Below are 20,782 nucleotides of genomic sequence, written 5' to 3'. Positions count from 1 at the left end.
TAGTTTAAAAAAATCAGAACATTATATAAATTAAAGAGAAAAATATTGCCGAATTCTCGAATATTCTGCTGAACAGCTGATGTAGTGTTTTGTGATTTATTGTCTTCTTTCGAAATTACAATGAAGGAACCATCGACTTCATGCAACATGTATGCTTTGGTAAGCTGTTTCAGGGGACCATCATAGTAATAATAAAATTTTGTTATTAGTATGCTTCAATAGCGAGTCATATAAATCGACGCATGGAGGTTTCACTATAAATTAAAAAAAAACTCGAATATTCGGTGTACATTTATTTCATTCATATTTATCTTGCTTTTATATATATCGAATCCGTTTTCAACCAAGGAAATGGCGAAACACGTTCTGAATCACATATCCAACCCCAACCCGAATCAAGTTAGACCGAACTACACTCAAGAAAATAGCTTCCTTCAATTCATGTGAATTTGCTCAAATTACCAAAATCATTTGTTTTAATTTTGTCATATACTCACTATGATAGTATTAAATACCTTCTATTTGCAGCACATATATGGCATTTAAAACATATTCAAAGTATGTGCAAGTTATACATTCTTCTGAAGCACATTGTGCAAAAATGTATGGCGTCCGTATGAAGGTTTCGCGGTAGTAGTCTTGTTAAGCTGTATTTATCCAGTAATATTTTGACTGCATCGGAAAGTATATTTGCTAAAAAACGATACTTTGATATTGATATAACTTATGTTTACTTCTATGCAGATGGAGGAATTTCATTAGATAGATGCAACAGCAAAAAACGATTGATGAACTCGCTGCCCACTTAAATAAATCACGTTGCGTAGATTAAAGACCAAAACGAGTTTCCCAACAAAAAAAAAATGGTAAATTTTGGTTCGTCTGCTTCTACTGCTCATTCTAATTCATTGTTTTATCATACTACATATATTGAAACTGTTCTAATATGTCTATTAAGCTATATAATAAACTTAATTTACATTTACTTATTTATTTTTGCTCATTATTGGGTTTAACAAGAAAAAACAAAAAAACTTCCATTGACACGATTTGTTTGGTAAATATACTACATTGAATCCGCCCATGTAAAGTATGTGTCTGGATTATGGATTGGATATGAAATAATCATGCTTTCAGTGGAAATAAAGAATGGCAAGAATCCATTGATTACGCACATGCTTTCCTTATGCAAACCCGCATTGCAAAAATCCATATGGGTTGGCACATGAATCAAATGAGCACATTATCTTGAGTGTACAATTTGCTTGAAGTTGATTTGTTTACGTTTTGATTACCGACTAAGTTCATAAAACAAAAACAAAAATAATGTTAAGTTCGAGAGTATTCTGTGAATTGGAAAGAACAGTGTACCAGACATATATGTATATGATTATTTGGTTTCCTGGAATCAGGAGAAACGGAAACATACATTTGTCATGCTACCTATTTCTTGATTATTCGTGAATTTACTGCAAAAAAAAGCAAGCATGACAATATTTAGGAACAAGACCCTACATTTTGCAAACTTATCATTATTTATTGAATCATGAGTATTTAACCTACTCGGTTGAAAAATCAATTGGAATTGTATTGAGTGTCTAGCAAAAATCCGTTCAAAAGTTTTAGTGCTATATATCATATATTGATGCAATGTTTTGAAACGGCCACCGTTTTGACATAGCTATCAACATATTACATGCAAAACGTTAACAATGGCAGGCTGTTAAAATTATTCACGGTTTTCACTAAGAAAAAAAAAATGAATAATTCAAACAATAGTAAATCAGAATAGCAAACAAACTTAGTTTATCAATCCTACGCGTTTCGCAGATGAAATTCCACACGTTCCACTGTAAACTGACTCAATTTTCACTTTTAAAACGTTGAATTTTCAGAATTACAAATCGACGTAGGTAAGATTTTTAACTTTCGCAACCTAACCACTACAGTTACCGCTCTGTTATATGGAGAAGCAAAGTGACTTAACCAATCAATCTTACACTGCTGGTACAAAAATTCGTCAGTAATTGATCAGAACGGTGTATCAGTTTGCCATTGAGTTTTTGTTGGAAAATGGTAGAAAATCCGAATTTTTGGACGCTTGCTGCTTGCATGTAATGTTTTCAGGGTACACTCGAAGAAAAAAGTAAAAAACTGGTATGATTTACGATCTTGTTCTAAAAGCCATTGATAACCAAGTGTGCAGCTCGTTGTTTTTAAGCAAATGTCATAGACAAAAACTATCACCACTGGGAGATAGAGGTAGGTCTTCTATTCATCATAGCATTATTGAAAAACGCGTTAATCCATTGATTTTCTCAGTAACAACAAGCTACACACTCGGTTACCGATGGCTTTTTGGGAGAGTTCATAAATTAAGCGAGAAATGTAGATTTATTTTAAAATATATTCAGAAATAAAATTTGATTTCATCTCATTTTTTTCCAAACCGTTCGAAAGTTACTTATGTCGATTACCCCACAAAGGAAGTTCCCGGTCGGTCCAGGATCTTTTCGTAATGGAAATTTTCTCGTACCTGCCACACGATATACGAATGCAAAAATAGCAACTTTGGCAAAGAAACCTCTCAGTTAATAACTGTGGAAGTGCTCATAAGAACACTAAGCTGAGAAGCAGGCTCTGTCCCAGTGAGAACGTTAATGCCAAGAAGAAGAAGAAGAAGGAGTCTGACCACCAAGAAAGATGATGTCTTCCAATGTGATGGATTTTACTAAGGTGGCGCAGATCATTGATGCGTGCCACTAGTTCCCTCTTTCATTCTCCCGCTGTTCTTATGCAGCGCAAATAGTGACGTCACTATTTTCGCTGCATAAGAACAGCGGGAGAATGAAAGAGAGAACTAGTGGCACGCATCAATGATCTGCGCCCAGGGATCCTGAGAAAATTGAGAGAATCTCTCACGTATCGCTCTCTGTAACTATCATAACATGCTGCACATTATGAGAGACTGTTTATCGTATACAGCTACAACTTTGATCAGATTGGGGGGATAGTAGTGCATGATAAAACCCCTCTAAACATGCTCCAAGCCTATTGCTATTGGACACTATTGCTATTGGAAGTTCGTGGATTGTTTATCGTGCCAGTAAAGAAAAACACCTATCCCCAACGGTAAACAAGTGAGAAAAATGGATTTTATCATTGCTCTCTCTCTTTGGGGCTCTCGCTCGCTGCTTCCATTTATCAGACTTGTTACAACTTGCGATACATTGACGATCGTGGACCGCAACAGATGGGATGTTTTTCTTTGCTTGTTTTGATCGTGCTTCATACTCAAATGAGAGCGAATTCTGCAATGTCTGTCTGTGCCACCTTAGTAAAGTCCATCACATTGGATGTCTTCGGCAAAGCTGTTTAAAAAGCCAAAGGCTATCATTGATCAAGCTGATTGGTTCTAAATTTTGCCACCCGATGACGCCAGTGAGCATGAAACATTTGTTTTGCAAATATCTCAGCAGTCCGATCACTTATAAAGATTGCGTCTTTGGCAGAGTTATTCAGTAGCTCAAAGGCTATCCTTATTCAAGCCTGGAAATTGGAGATTGGCTAAAATAATAATAGCTACTGAACAACTTTGCCGAAGACGGCATTCCTAATAGTCAGGATCTTAAGATATTCGCAACACCGAAGTTTAACGCTCACTAGCGCCGAATGGTGGCAAAATTTCAAATCTCTTGGCTAAATTAATGACAGCCTTCGAGTTACTAAACAACCTTGTTGAAGACACCATCTTTGTAAACGGACTGTAAATGGCTCCTGAGGTATCTGCAAAACAAAAGCAAGAATTTCATGCACATCAGTGCCACCTAGCGGTCAAATTCCCCATTAAATAAGGTACCGTCAGATAGCGCTCCACCTCCAGAACAGCTTTCGTAATTATCTGTATTTTGAGATATATCGATTTCAAATTGTAGTCTAATCAAACCGTATATAGTGCGTTCATGATTATGTGTCTTCCAAGTATTTTTTATTTATTTTACCGCATTATAAAGGGCAAACTGTAAGCAAAAACTGTTGAGTATTGTACCTTTGAAGATTCTTGAGAAATACATTTTGGTTGGTGTCGATAGATTGCAAAATGATAGCATGTAAATCACAACTGTTGTACAAAGTACAACAGCGCGACAGCCCGAAGGTTAAATGTTTCACAACAGAAGAAATATTACAACAGCTTATAATTATTTTATATTAGAAAATTCAAACAGCATTAAGGCCACGTGCTCAATGGAGTATGGACAGGGCATAAATTTAGGCGAATTTGCGGTCATGTTAATAAAATTATAACCATTATCCTCTGCTTCGGACATTATGTTTACACTGGAACGGAGTTAGCTTTTCAGCTTTTTGTTCTTACAGCACTTTAGAAGTTGTTAGAGAGATTTTTATGTCCATGTTGTCATTTTTCAGTTGAACATATACATTATTATTTATTTTTAATTACTCATTTATTTATTAGGCTTCTGCGTACTTATTAATCTTTGAAAGACTATACACATCTTTACGCTTTTAAATTCAGTTGAAACGTGGCTAGCCACGTTGGGTAACCTAGTGATAAAATAAATCTTCCTTCTTCTTGGCATTACGTCCACGCTGGGACAGAGCCTGCTTCTCAGCTTAGTGTTCTTATGAGCACTTCCGCAGTTATTAACTTAGAGATTTCTTTGCCAAAGTTGCCATTTTTGCATTCGTATATCGTGAGACAGGTACGATGTACTATATGCTTTCGTACCGATATACTGTATGCCATTATACCCGATTTCTTGTTATGCTTTAATAAAATAAATATCTGACGTGGTATTCTTTATGTAGCGATTAGGATATGTTTGGTTCACATGCATCCTTCAATTTTTCATCCAAAAATAGATTTGACGATTTTGATGTTTTCATAGAACACTTCACTGAAAAGTAGGTTCTGCTCCAGTTGAGACGTAACGCCAAAAGAAAGGTCGAATCCTATCTGAATACTACACGATGGGCTAGCAATTCTGAATAGTTTGCAGTTATGCAGGATGTCTCACAAAAATCAGCCATCTATTTAATTCAGGTTCTGCATCAGTAACTTTTTCGACTATTGAGTGACATTCACTTCTTCAGTCACCGTAGGACGCTAACCACTCGCGACCAAGAAACCATACAGAAAAAGCAAACATTAGATAGTACGCGCTACTACTACTCAAACATTCTACCCTCTCAAGCGGAATACAAGCCATCGTCGTTGGGCTGGTAAGTCACACACTTGACAAGTGAGGCTCCGCCACCAAACCACAAAACAGCGCAACAGAAACACACGACAAACCTAGATATCACCGTGCACAAAAGCGTATGTGGGAGTACGAAAGAACCTATCCACGCCAAGTCGTTGTCGTAATGAAGGCGCGTTTCAGCCTACTTCCTTTCTGGCTGAGCTGTCTCTTAAGGTCTTTTCGGTTTTATAACCAGTTGTTGCGAATGATACCCATGTGCTTCTTAATCCACGCTACCGACATATCTGCTATAAACTCACTAAAACAAGACTTTTTTCTTCGTTTTTTTTTTCATCCCATTTGCAGAACTGGAGCTCGCCACCGAGAATGTGATAGAAATGAACGATTCACAGACGATTTTGAAATATCCTGCCACATTAGATAAGATGGAAAGGTAAGTTGGTTGCGGGAGCTCTTGGGGGGGAGGTGTGTTGTTAAGTAGAACTTTTGCTGAATGGAAAAACTCATCAAGCAAAGGAGCGGAAGGAAAACATGTGGGGGGAAAGTGGTCCTTGAGGCACCGTTTCTTGGAAGTGAATGTGGGAGTGGGAGATGGCAGCATGGCGTTGGAGACGCCTTTTGGGAGGAGCACAATTCTTGTCTTTGTCCTCCCCACCGAAAATTCTACCGCGCTTGTTTTGTCAGTTGTCGACACTATTCTATTGTCATTGTTGGTTCATTGTGTTCGAGGGCTGTTGCCTGTTTCAAGCATTCGTTGGTATTTTTCCAGGAGCGAACTGGTTATTCGGGCCGTATGAACAAACAGTGATGTATGAAGGGTATTTAGATCATGCCTATGATTGGAACAATATCAGTTCCATGCTACTTGTTATCTGTTATCTATATTTAATTTACAGCGTCATTTTAATGTATTTCAACTATTTTTAAATGGGTTTGGTTGGTCACGTAACTTTTATGACCATGTCCCACCTTGATATTGTCGACGTTGTTCAACAAAGGACTAATTCACGAAATTGATAACATACAATGATTTATAGAGCTGGGATAGTTTTACCCGAATTTTGTTTCATTTGCCGTAGCAGTTTAGAATTTTTCAGGTGAATTGATTTCACCTGCTTATGAGAGAGGAAAAAGAAAAAAACGCATTCAATTTTTTAACCTAACTAAGCCTAAACATATAACGCAATAATCGTGGTAACAGAAGATTGCAACGATTTTTGTCTGAAATTTTAAATGATTTTATTCGACATTTGTTTCAATGTTTCAACCTTGGATATTCTATGTATTTCATTAGTACTATACCAGGGAAGGAGCTTCAGAATCATTTTCAAAATTTTGTTTTGAATCCTCTGCAGAGCTTTCTACCTGGTATTACAACAGCCAGTCCATGGCTGGCCTGAAAATTTGTTTGAATATCAAAAGCTTGTTCTTAAGACAAAGTTTAGATTTTCTATGAATAAAGGGATAGTCACATTTTATATATTTGTTGACAAAGTTCCTGCAATCACGTGGGTTTGGCTGTGTTGTTATGTGTGTTGTCACGGTTTTTGTGACTTAGCGGCTTTCGGCCGGCGAATATGGTGCTATGCCACCCGACATATGTTGGAGAAACAACTGTTTTGTGAAATAATATTTGCGTATGCTTTCCATCACAATGTTGAGAAAATGAACCGTGTGTTTCACGTTCGCTGAATATTTGCGAATATCTACGGAATGATGAAAAAAAAAAGTCAGTGAGGCGCTTGGCAGGTTTCCATGGTGATGACGGCGCCGCGGCCGACTTGGATGAAATCGGTGAGATTGTTCTGGTTATGATTGTTGCTTTGATAAACAAAATACGAGCCAATTCTAAAAATTATATTTTTAGAATTTGGAAGTGTGTTTGTATTATCATTATCCATTTGATAACGGTAATGCATACATGCGGGGCTTATTGTAAGTGAAGGTGACTTCTGAATGGACGTGTCTCTCCAGCCATTCTGAAATGGGTCACTGGATCTGCAATAGAGCTATCACCTTCTAACTCCTGGACTAAAGCTATTTGCAAAAGCAAAGTAGCATTGCAGATAGGTTTATTTTCCATAATATCACTGCCGAACAGTGGGTGTTAGATGGAATACACACACACACAGACACATTTTATATATTTGTTACATGTGGCTTGAATGTGATTTCTTCTTCTTTCTGGCGTTACGTTCCCACTAGGACAGAGCCTGCTCCTCAGCTTAGTGTTCTTATGAGCACTTCCACAGTTATTAACTAAGAGCTTACTATGCCAATGACCATTTTTGCATGTTTATATCGTGTGACAGGTACGAAGATACTCTATGCCCTGGGAAGTCGAGAAAATGTCCAACCCGAAAAGATCCTCGACCGGTGGGATTCGAACCCACGATCCTCAGCTTGGTCATGCTAAATAGCTGCGCGTTTACCACTACGGCTATCTGGGAATGTGATTTATGAAAGTTAATTTGTTATCTAGCATGAGCCCTAGATACTAACCTTCATGTGACCAATTTATTGGAACCCCTCTCATCGTGACAACATGTCTACTTGAAGGCTTCAAATAAACAGTTTTCGGTTTATTTGGGAATATTATTAGTTGAGTTTTGGAAGCATTAGGAGAAATCTTCTAGTTTTGCAAGTATGAAGAAAAAATATCCAAACTTTGTTTGCAATCGATTACAGATGGGGGCTTCGTCCTTTGGCGGAAAGGCCTGTGTCATCCGCAAACAAAGATTTTTGTCATCCCTGAGGTATCTCAGGTAAGTCAGATGTGAATATATTGTAAATATTGGTCCCAAAATGCTGTTTTGAGGGAAACCAGCTCTTACAGGAAGTCTTTCAGACCTGGAGTTCTGATAATTAACCTGAAGTGTACGATTTGACAGATAACTTTGAATTATTCTAACAATGTATGTTGGAAAATCAAAGATTTTTTAATTTTACAATCAAGCCCTCATGCCAAACACTGTTGAATGCTTTTTCTATGTCTAGAAGAGCAAGACCAGTAGAATAGCCTTCAGATTTGTTGGAACGGATCAAATTTGTTACACGTAAAAGTTGATGAGTGGTCGAATGTCCATGGCGGAATCCGAACTGTTCATTGGCAAAAATTGAATTTTCGTTGATGTGGACCATCATTCTGTTCAAAATGACCTTTTCAATAAGTTTACTGATGTAGGAAAGCAAACTGATTGGACAATTGCTAGAAACTTCTACAGGATTTTTGTCTGGTTTTAAAATTGGTATAACCTTAGCATTTTTCCATTTGTCATGAAAATATGCTAATTGAAAACATAAGCTACTTTCTGGAAGCTTCTTGATGAGGATGTAGAAAATTCCATCATCGCCAGGAGCTTTCATATTTTTGATTTTTTTTAATAATAGTTCTCACTTCTTCCAAATCAGTCTCCCAGGAATTTTCGAAAATGTTCTCTTGATTGAGAATATTTTCGAAGTCCTGAGTAACTTGATTTTCAATTGGACTAGTAAGTCCTAAATTAAAATTGTACGCACTTTCTAACTGCATAGCAAGTTTTTGAGCTTTTTCGCAATTGGTTAGTAATAATTTGTTTTCCACTTTCAATGCCGCTATTGGCTTCTGAGGTTTTTTTTTTCAAAATTTTAGATAATTTCCAAAAGGGTTTAGAGCCAGGGTTCAACTGAGAAATTTTCTTTTCAGAATTTTTGTTTCTTAATTGTGAAAAACGTTTTTTTATTTCTTTCGGCAAATCCTGCCATATAATTTTCATAGCAGGATCGCGAAGGCGTTGAAATTGCCTTCTCACGTTTTTAAGAGGGATCAAGAGTTTAAGATCATCGTCTATAATCATGGTTTCAAATTTTACTTCACATTTTGGAATTGCAAAGCTCCTGGCTTCAAGAGTTAAAGTTTCAAGAGCATTGTCAATATCAAGTTTACTTTCTAAAGAAATGTTAACATCAAGATTAGAGTCAATATATGTTTCATATATATTCCAGTCGGCTCGAAAATAATAGAAAGTGGAGTTGATAAGATTGAGAATCGCTTCATGGGATATTTGAAACGTAACAAGGACATGATCAGAATCAAAATCAGCATGAGTAATAAGTTGGCTACAAAGATCACTAGAGTCGGTTAAGACCAAATCAATTGTAGATTAGTAAATTTTACACCTACTTGGTCTGCTTCAGTCATAGTGGTGGCTTTGAGCATTGCATCAATCATTAGATTCAATTGTTCAGTTAGAAAATTAAAATCAGAAGCAGACATATCACTTGAAGTGGGTACATTATCTGATGATTTTCCGTTAGAATTTTCGGTAAAAGAAGAGGCGAAGTAGATGTTACCTGTGGCGGCAGGGTTTTTTCCACTTGATTTGAAACAAGTAGAATGGGTACTCATAGTACGAATAGGGGAGGAGTTCAAATTACCTGCTACGATATCGGCAAAGGATTTTCCGTGGGTTGATACAATCGAAATTAAAAGATTCAAAGGGCTACCCGACGGATTAAAATTAGTTTGTGAATGGGCATGATTATGATCTGCCTGATGGGTAAGGACTGTTCATTTTATAAAGTGGACACTTTGTTTCCCAGTCAACATTTTGGTTGGTATAACTTTTGCTATACATCATTCTATACGAATCAATTCGATCGTATAGAATGCACGAAAAGGCTATATACCTACCAAAGTGGAGGCTATATGCGTACTTGGCACGACTTTTTCGGATTTTCTGCGATCAGATATACGATGCCACCAAATTTGGATGAAAATTAAAAAAAAGTTTCCAATGAGTCTCGAATATGGGACCTTTGGATCAGGAATCGCACACCTTACCACTGTACCACCAAGGGTTACTTGTTGGAAGAGTGATTATTTGCCAATTTTAATACATGTTTCATGTACAAGCGACATATACTTTGTTGTTCTTTGAGGCCCATCGTCAGCAGCTAGACTAAGTTTGGGTGGCAATTTTTGCTAAGTTTGCGATTTCATACGATGCTTACTAGATTGATATATGATCTGTCAGTTTATATAACATAACGTGATTCTATGTGCACTATTTACGACATGTTATGTTGTCAACACAGATTGTTGTTTATGAATCGTATTGGGGATTTATATACAACTTGTATTGACATTGATAACGCTTAATATGGCATCTTGTGCAATTCTGATTTTGGACGCATGAATGATGATTTTGGATGCACATTCTTATACGATACGTGGTTCACTGGGTTATGCTATATCATTTTATTTATTGATAAAATCGTAATCGGTTTTCTGTGTATCGTTGACCTATTATTCTAAAATGCTATGAAAATATAAAATCTTTGAAAATACTTTTTATTGAAGAGCTAAATAGTTTTTCCAAAAACTCTTAAAAAAAGCTGTCCGTCAAAGTTTAACATTATTTTTCGCAAAGCAAAAATCCTTATTTTTATGAACAAATTGTATGTTTGTATCCTTTACTATTCTACTAAAGGTAAAGCTTTAAAAATATCAATTATATTTCACCATTCTATGACATTAGGTAACTTTAGTGATTTACCCATTTATGGCCAAATTTGCTGATACCCAATCCTTTCACTCCCAGCAAAAGAGAAAAGTAAAAAGCGTGTTCAAAACTAGTTTGGATTACTAAAGAAACTATATTAGTATAAACGAAAGCTAAATCGTGAGATTAAACTACAGTCTTAAGTATAAATTTTACTGTTTATGGTAGTTTTACTAAAAAGTCTCATACTTTTAAAATCATGAACGCATATTTATCGATCTACAGCAAATTGTAAACAGTTTTCTCCGAATTTTTCAATTGGTAATCTCAGAATAACATATTATGAAAATAATATGTGGAAAATAAAATCGATTTTATTACAGCAGTGTTGCCAATTTTGATGATTGTCAATGTACTTTGATGGGTCTTCTAAGAATAAAACAATTGTGTTTCTGTTGTGCTTTGAATGTGACGTGGGGACTTACTAAGTAACTCTATGAAGGCGTAAGTTATTTTTCATATTAATACTATATTAGGACTTCCGTCAGGACGTACTTTTACACAAAAAATTCTACTCATATCAATTCCCATCAAATTTAAAAAAAATTCTTTAAAAATATACGGGAAAATTGATTTTATTATATCTGTAAAATTGTTGCTCCAAAAATAACTTGATTTTTTCCATCATGCTTCTGATTGATGATGCTTTCGAAGAACAAGCCTTTTTTGAAAATAGAAAATATAAATTATCGAATTTTCCAGCCAATTTCTTACAATCATTGATTTTGATAACCTCAAAAAATCGACCGATCTAATCGTTGTTCCATATTCGTGTGAAATTTAATTATTTTGGAGAATTTTTATTATCACAACATTGTACAATACTAGTCGAACGATGAGCAAAAAAACCGATTGAATTTTCATTGATTAATAAGAAAGATACAGCATGCACAAAGTGTCCACTTTATAAAATGAACAGTCCTTATGATTCTTGATCAAGCGATTGTTAACTGAAAAATGAGCATTGTTCGATACTCTACCAGGCACATTCCGGAAACGACCGTTATCGTAACGTATATTATCTTTCATCTGCTGCACGAGCCTCAACGACTCTCTTGCGCGAAGGGCAAGCCCAAAAATTGGACTTATGATTGCCCCCGCAATTCGAGCATGTAAACTTGGTATCTTCCTTCACTGGACAGACGTGCTTAGCGTGGGAGAACCTCTGCAAATCGTGCATTTAGCATCCATGCGGCAATTTTTTGTACCATGACCCCACTTTTGGCACCGACGGCACTGAGTGGGGTTCTGGTAATTTCCTCCAGGTTCCTGGAAATGTTCCCATGTCACACGGACATCAAACAAAAGTTTTGCTTTTTCTAAAGCTTCAATATTATTTAGTTCTTTTTTGTTAAAGTGAACTAAATAATATTCTTGAGAAAGCCCTTTCCGAACAATGTTAGATTGGGTTCTGTTTTTCATAATGATTACTTGGACTGGGGAAAATCCAAGTAAATCATTAATTCCATTTTTGATCTCTTCAGGTGACTTATTGTCACTTGAGAGACCTTTCAATACGACTTTGAACAAACGTTCAGTTTTGTCGTCATAAGCAAAAAAAAATGTGCTTTTTCTCTTCAAGATGTTTGAGAAGAAGTTTGCGATCTTTAAGAGTTTTCGGCAAAACGCGACAGTCTCCTTTCTTTGCGATTTGGAAGGAGACTTGATTCCCCTAATGGAGTTCAAGATTTCCTGCGGGATTTAGCAAATTCGGAACAATTGACTACGATAGGTGGCACTTTTTGTTTCCTCACTTGAATCAAAGAGCCTGGGCTAGAGATTTGGTGTTCGGAAAATTTGTCTAGAGCATCGAACTGATTGCTCATTTCGATACAATTATCATTATTATCCATTTCACCCTTGGAAGAAAGTTCGCATTCCGGAGAAACGTCCTTTCTTCCATTCTTGCCACGTGTAGTGACAGTTTTAAATCCCACTTTTTTGGAAGGAAGTTGTGAATTCAGAGATCCACCCTTCCTTTTGTTTGTAGTTGCAACCATGTTTAGTGAATAAACAGAAGAGGACGACACCTCCTAAGAGGTTTTTTCCCAAGACGGTATCCAAGTAGGATTGCCGCTAGCTACCAACGGGTCCAACGAAAAATCGAAGGCACGGGCCCAAACAAGGATCGTAAAGGGTTAGTAGATAGTAGAAAAAATAGTACTGAAAAGTACTGTTATAATAGCACTGAAAAGTACCGTTTTCAATTTTAGCACTGAAAAGTACTGTTTTTGCAGCACTGAAAAGTACTGCTTTATTTGAAAAGTACTGCTTTATTGCTTTAAGTAGTTCTTTAAAAAACTTCCAAGAGCAGAGAGAATTCGTGTACGCACAGTACGAAGCTACGATGCGCACTGAAATATTCAAGTACTCGTAACACGCATTCGAGCAACCTGTTCTATCCTAGAACAGAACAGAATTTCAGTGTTCTCCAGTTAACGCCGCTGGTTGAAAGGGATACAGAAAAGTAAAGGAAAAATTTCATTTCCATTCTACCTGTTTCCCGTAGTCATCGCTAGTATTATTGCGTTCTTTGTGTGTTTGTAGCATGGGGCAGGAAATTTGTTTCCCCAAATGATAGTCCTATCGAGACCAGAGATTGGGAAAAAAATGAATTGGTGTGTCAGGTTGTTCACAGAAGTAGGGAGACAAGTACTGCCACTTTTATACGATCCTTACTGGAACAAAGCCTGCTTTCAGCACAGTAACCTTTGTGAATAATTAGTTAAGATATTGATTACAAGTTGTCTACGCTTATCATAAATGTGTATGTTATAATCCAGAATTGATGTCAAAAAGCTGATTTCAACCATTTACTCTTCACTTACCCTTTGAAATTCGTTAGTTTCGAATTCTATATACTTCGCTCTGTGCTTCAATTGATACTGCCAAAACATCTACGAGTGGAAATGTATTCAATTGAAAGCAAAAAAATGTTACGATTGCAGAGGTAAACCTATTTCGTATAGTTCTACGTTCCTTGTTTCAGCGATATGATTGGTTGATCTTTGAACTCCGAACCGAAAGCAGCACCAAGCGATGAAACGTTGACTGTTTGCGCTTGTTTTATTTATTGCCTGATTCGATATTAATATTTGCTGAATGCGAAATCCACCTAGCCTAGCCATGTTTCTATTTGATGCGAACGATTCGACGGTTCATCGTAGCTTGACGACCACTTTAACTAGAAGCCATCAGTCAATAAAGTGGTGATTTGTTGGGGAAAAGCTTTTGTTTTACTTTCCGATGTGACGCACGTCAACCATCCATCGTGACCGGATTCCTCAATGGGAGCACTCGAGTAGGAGAAAAATGTTTAGTAATAGCTAGGTTTGATATGGATATGTAAACGTGAAGTTGAGTTGACATATATAGGAGTACATGGAAACCGAATTTAGTACTCAACCGTTTAATTTCACTAGAGTTTGTATCCTTTGACAGATACGCGTATTTTAAAATCAACTGTAAGGCCGTCTTCAGTGTCGTCTTATAGTACACGAATCTGTCAAAAGTTCCAAATCTAGTGGAATTAAATGGTATAGTACTAAATCCGTTTTCTCATTTACTTATAGGATTTATTATAATAGATTTAAGAGATAAAATATGTGAAATTCTATCTAAACTTTACACCTAGAATGTCATTAGCATATCATATTCAGCTATTGTAAGATCTAATCAAAAGCAGTGAGATTGATCATCATATCTCGATTACTTTTTCAAATCGACGTAAGTAACTTCCATACGATTTTGAGAAAATTAATTCTGAAGAATCACAACCTGTCTTCTAAAACTGTTTTAAAATGAATCACCTTTTTGACATTTTTTCGCCGTGTACATTGTTTAAATTTTGCATACAATAAGCTCGCATTCAAAAACTAGGGAGATCCTGTTATTTCCCACAAAAAAATTATTACAACATGATAAGCCGATTTATTCAGTTACTTTCGACGTTTTTCTACCAGTGTAAAATCGACTCAAGTAATGTTTTGTTTCGATTCGTGGTTAAGTCACTTTGTCTCTCCATACAGCGGAGCGGCGAAAGTAGTGGTTAGGTAGCAAAAGTTGAAAATCTTACTTTCGTCGTTTTGTAAATCCGGAAAGTAAACGTTCTAAAAGTGAAAAATCGAGTTGGTTTAGAGCAAAATGTGTAGAATTTCGTCTGCGAAACACGTAGAATCGATAAAACAAGTTTTTATACTTTTTTGACTTGAGTCTGTTTGAATAAGTTTTCGAGATATCACGTTTTAATAGGTACTTCACTACCACTCGGGCAACGCATAAAATACTCGACTCAGGTAGAATTCGTTTCTTGAGCTGTGGATTCATATGGGGAAAGAAACTGTCATGGGAAAAGTTGATAGTTCTGTCGTTCGGTTATAGATTCGTTGTCCTTCGGAAAACTTTGCCTTTCAATCACGCTCAAGGCAAGGCAGCAAGGTTCCACGTGCCCAGCCTTGACTCTTCGATATCGGAGGCGGAACGGGCGAAATGGATGTCGTATCAATCAGCAATTAGCGTTCAGGTCATAATAGGCTACTCCACGGGTGGAATGACTGTTGGATGTGACAAAGCTAGAAAATGTTGACTATTTTTCGTTTGTGTGGAGAACAGAATTTGCAAATATTGTGTTTCATGAAGAAAAATAACTGGCGAGACACTTGTGCTTTATAATTGTAATTATTATCTGTATTATATTGGCGAAAAGCCCTTGGCGAGTTGTCCGCTAGAAACGGTTTTTGTTTTTACGGGAAAATTATAACTTGTAGCATTGAGAGTATTCCTTCAGTTTGACAAGTAAGAAAAAAAATATTCAAACTTTTTTTGCAAGCTTCTACTATGAAGATGGCTCAAGCAGGAAGTATATTTGGGCAGGGTATATTGGGATACTATTGAAAAAAGACCAGTATATATGACGAGAACGTGTTTTTGTTCCAACAATTGATGTAGAACCAAATAAATAAATAATATTGCTCTCTCAATACAATTCAAATCTTTTGATGGCGCTCAAATAGTCGTTGCGATAACAAACGCAAAAATGTTCACATGACAAACAAAGCTCTCAGTTAATGACGGTGAAAGTGTTCATCGCGCATCAGGCAATGCAGAATTCATTCTCAATTGATTTTGAAGCACGATTAAAGCAAGCAAAGAAAAACATCGCATCTGTATCAGTCCATGATCGACAATAATTTGCAAGTTGTAACAAGCTTGATAAATAACAGCTGCGAAAAGAGAGAGAGAGAGAGCGATGAAAAAACACATTTTTCTCGCTTATTCACATGCCCGTACATCCTATAGCAATACTGCCCCCAGGTTTGGAGCTTGTTTAGATGGGTTTTGTTATGCACTATTATTTCCCTCGATACAATCAGAGCTGTAGCAGTAGACTATAAACATAATCTGATGATGTGCTGCGGTTCATGGCTGTCGCAGAGAGCGATAAGTGAAAGATACTCTCAATTTTCTTAGAATTAAACCCCTGCTAAGCATATAAGTATGCTGCCCCATTTGAGATGTATTGCCAGAAAAGAAGAAGGATGTGTGAAAACTAAGTTCATTTTTGCAGAAAATGTTTGCTTTAGACGTAGTTATGAGTTTACCTAGAATTGAGACAATTTGAGTCTTATTGAATTACCACGGATTAATGGGATTCATCTTTTTAAAGCTCAATCCGAATAATAGTTAGAATGAAACAGATGGAAATGTATGAAAAAAACAATGCAACTAGTGGATAATCATTTTAAGCTTTATTATATCTATTATAACCAAGCTTCCGAATTTTCACTCACTATCACGATAATGGATTTCTTCCTCACCACAATTTCAGCGAAAAGCTGCGTTGCGAAATTATCCGTCTACAAAACAAAGCGAAAATAGATAATGGCACAACTCCACAGCTGTGAGAATTTTATTTTCTCCTTCTCCTCTCCATAGAGAACTTTTCATGTGTCCATCGCCACAAGCAGCAGTTGCTTTTATGCTTCAAATTAACTACTACTTTCGTCAAGTTGATGTGGTAGCATGGTTAGCGTGCACGCATTGTGGTAGTTTTTAGCAATGTTCTAGGTTCGAATCCCAATCAACAAGACTTGTTTTTTTCAACGTCTGACATTTTACTCTCTCTTTTTCAGGAGGAGAAATTTTCCCAAACTGTTCAAGAATTTGATTTATCCAGTTTACGTGAGCGCTGAAATTGAGGAAGGACATTCCGTCTAGGATCGTTCTAAACATTTGGAGGGTGATCATGTTTCGTGTTCCGTGCATTCCTTGGACGTTGGACTGAGGAGGAACTTTTTCAAGGGATTGTTTATTCCTGTATTTTGAAGAGCACTCGAATTTTACGAAGTTTCCAATTCTTTGGTTTTATCAAGTGTCCAAGATTGAAGTTGCTTTGAAATTTATCAAGATTTTAATTGGATTTTGTTAAGTATATTTTTTCTTGTTATTTTCTTTTATTCTTTATTATTAGTTTAAGCTTTGATTATTTTTTATTTTTTTTTTTTGTTATTTTTTCATGAAAGCATGCATATATATTTTACCTTTTATCGATTTTTGATACGCAATGCTTGTGAATCTATATAAATAAAAATGGAATGGTGTTTGTATGTCACGAAATGGCTTGAAGACGGTTCAACGGATATTCACAATTCTTTCACTGTTGCATTCGTCCAGGGTTCCGACGTGTTCGTACGTAGAAAAAGTTTAAGTTAAAGTCGTCGGAATAGTTGTAAAAACAGATGAAAACTTATGTGTCATTTTGCACGGGAGATTGCATGCCATTTTCAACAGCCTACTTGATGGCAAGACGAAGTTTGCCGGGGCCACTAGTTAAATATATAAATCACCCCGTGTGTCGGCATAGTTTATGAACACTCATCAAATGAAAATAAATTATTTTTTTTAATTGACAATTATTTTTGAATAGTTCGTCAGCACAGGTGACGACATACATTTGTCTTCGTTTATAATGAAGCCATACAAAATAGTGATATTTAAAATCAAAATTTCATGAGTCGCATCACTTACAAGGTGAACCCTGATCATGTAACTTTTCAACCCTTCCCACTAACAAAAATCCTTCCTGCGACTACCGAGGAGATGCAGAGGTGATCACGGTATCTAGTAACAACGGTAGTCACACTAACATTATTTCTATAATTTTACGGTAAGATACTTTATAGTGTTAATATGATATATTACTATATATTGGGTATTGGGGAGGGGTAGCCTAAGGGAGTTAATTGAACTGTTGACTGGATGAAAGTGCGTGGGGTCGCCAGCCTTTTGTTATGAGAAAACAGCCTTAGTGTTGTCTTCCAAAGGTCTTCAAAGATATTAACTAGCCCTGCTACAACAAACCATCAGGTAGATCATACCATCCCGGTATGATTCTGCAGCCATAGGTAATCCTTGCGCTGATGGTGGCTAAATAATCATCATCATCATCATCATCATCATGTTCTAGGTTCGAATCCCGTCGCTGGCACCAGTTTTTGTTTATTCACACAGTGAAAATTCTCGGGAGCAGTTGGTGAGCGAAAATATGATGGAGTGAAAAAGAAATTATCCCCAGAGTGGAATGATTTTCGGTTATCCTCCATCGTTACTTTAGGGAAAATAAGTGTGAGCGAAAAAAGATGTTCACGTGTGAAAGCGATAAAAGCATTCTCCTTACGTGCGAAAAATCGATGATTTCGTATTATTGATACGAAAATTCAGAACCCTGATTATAACTGGTTATGATTCATATCAAAACGTTGCTTAAGTGACACACAATTTTATGTTTAAACATGTCTGATTGATTTACGTTTTAATCAGCCATCAGCAATAATTAAACCGTTCCAAATAGAAGACCTTGCACTTTATGCTAGCAGCCATCAGTCATCCGGCTTTTCATGTAAATTTGACCCGCTTGTTCAAATTTCAGTCACGCCACCGCCACCAGTTGTCCTACATCATAGCGTTGCAACACCTCGTAAGAGTCGTATCCTCCGGCAGCAACGTAAAAAACACACGAAATGTAACGGTGGTAGACTTCCCAATTCTCAGCAATGACACGTGGATCCCTTTCAATTAGTGTTTCTTCCGAGGCTCCATTTACTTACGTTGTAAGTAAGGCCATAAGGCGGTTCCTTCCGACGAAAAGCCATAAGAACTGACACAGCGTCGCCGACGATAAACTCGCTTCCAGTTTATTTTTTTCACCCTCCGCTTTGTGTATGAGGGCATGGGCGTAGCCAGAATTATCACGAGTTATTTTGCAGTATTCATTATTCATAAAATAACGCTTCATAATAAACTTCCCACTTCAACTTAATATAAGGATCCCACTTCAACTAAATATAAGGATTCTGCCGAAAATCTCACCAGAAATTATTCAATAATTTTGTTATGCCGCTGATCACCCAAAAAATCTGTCTGAAATGTTCTTCAAAGAATCTTCAAATCTCGACTTGTCGAGTCTAGTACACGACACTGAAGACGGCTTTACAGTTGAGGTCGAAATACGCGTATCTGTCAAAGGATACAAACTCTAGTGGAATTAAATGGTATAGTACTAAATTCGGTTTTTTCATCTACTTACATTATTGAATTTTTTAGAGTAATACTTACCAGGGATATCAAATCCAATCAATACTACCAAGGAAAGGAAATTTCCATTACGAAAAGATCCTGGACCGACCGGGAAACGAACCCAGACACCTTCTCCATGGCTTTGCTTTGTAGCCGCGGACCTTAACCTTAACCACTCGGCTAAGGAAGGCCCCGTAATATAACTCATTATGTTTCAAATCAAACAAAAATATAACTCATTTTGTTATTTTCCATAACCGAATTACAACCAAATTTGTTATACGTAATCCCCTTTAAAGTTTTTATAGCAAATTTTGTTATAATTATGCTTTAAATCGAAACAAATTTGAAACAGCCTTTGTCATTATAACTGATTTTATTTTAATTCTGTTATAATTTCCTCCATCAACTCAAAATGCTTCTAACAAAATGAAACAAAGTTAGTTATTCGTAAAAAATCTTGATATAATTGTGTGTCATTTTGTTGTATCGATTGGTCGGGCCCCTTCTGGAATTCTTTCAAATTTTTACAATGATTTACAACTACACTGCGTACGTAACAAAAATTAAATTTTCGCGTGTCTTAAGGATCAAATTATGCGTCTCTAGAAGCAGGTTTGCTGAAATTGATGCCGTTCTCATAAATGTTCTTGTACGTCTCAATTTTGAGCTACATAGCTAAAGTTGTATGACTGGATTCATTGATGTTTAGAGTAAGGTGGGGCAAAAGTTCGACCTTAGTAGTATAATCAAAGTTTCCAGGAAAACAATAGCAGTTAAAACAAAACAAATACCATACAGTGAACCTTTAACATATTGGCTATAATTTTGCTGAACAAACTTGTGTCAAAATATTTACCCATTTTTAGTTATAACAGTTTCAAAATTGATTGTCTTATTCGAACTTTTGCCCCACCGGTGGAGCAAGAGTTCGAATCTAGTGTGGGGCAAAAGTTCGCTGGCTAAAACACAAAATATCGATCCTTTTATGACAGGCATACTATACACCAGCCGTAAACTTAAGTTTGCCGAAAAATACACACTAAATTTTCATCAAAAAATTGCTCAAAACTGGGTTAATTGTAATATACCCAAAAATAGCAGTTTTTCGCAAAACTAAGTGTAAATGTAACATTTTGGTGACAGTTTCCACACGATCAGACAAATATAACTAAATTTGAAGATTATATGTGGATTTTAGGCAATTTGCATTTTTCCCGTGGTTTTATACATGGGTCGAACTTTTGCCCCGCTGATTCGAACTTTTGCCCCACTATGGGCCAAAAATTGTTTTCAAGCATTTATGCAAAATCTAATACACTTCAAAGCAACCTTATGATAGGCCTAGAAACCCCCTTACATAAAATATTGAAAAAGATTTTATCTTCAATTGGTTCCATACAACGAAAGTTTGACCAAAAATTACAATATTCACGTCGA

At 36.4% G+C, this 20,782-nt stretch overlaps 1 protein-coding gene across 5 annotated transcripts in view; it reads left to right on the top strand.

Moving 5' to 3' along the window:
- Positions 1-20,782, top strand: part of LOC5571294 (kinesin-like protein KIF13A) — a 131,956-nt gene that overhangs the window by 24,076 nt on the left and 87,098 nt on the right. For all 5 annotated transcript variants that reach the window (XM_021840153.1, XM_021840150.1, XM_021840152.1 and 2 more), the window contains exon 2: positions 5,571-5,658. In XM_021840153.1, the coding sequence (XP_021695845.1) occupies positions 5,571-5,658 (88 nt within the window). The remainder of the gene's footprint in view (positions 1-5,570; positions 5,659-20,782) is intronic.

The sequence above is a fragment of the Aedes aegypti genome, chromosome 2 (genome assembly GCF_002204515.2).
Source record: "Aedes aegypti strain LVP_AGWG chromosome 2, AaegL5.0 Primary Assembly, whole genome shotgun sequence".
Lineage (NCBI taxonomy): Eukaryota > Metazoa > Arthropoda > Insecta > Diptera > Culicidae > Aedes > Aedes aegypti.
This window is presented reverse-complemented; position numbering and strand designations above follow the sequence as displayed.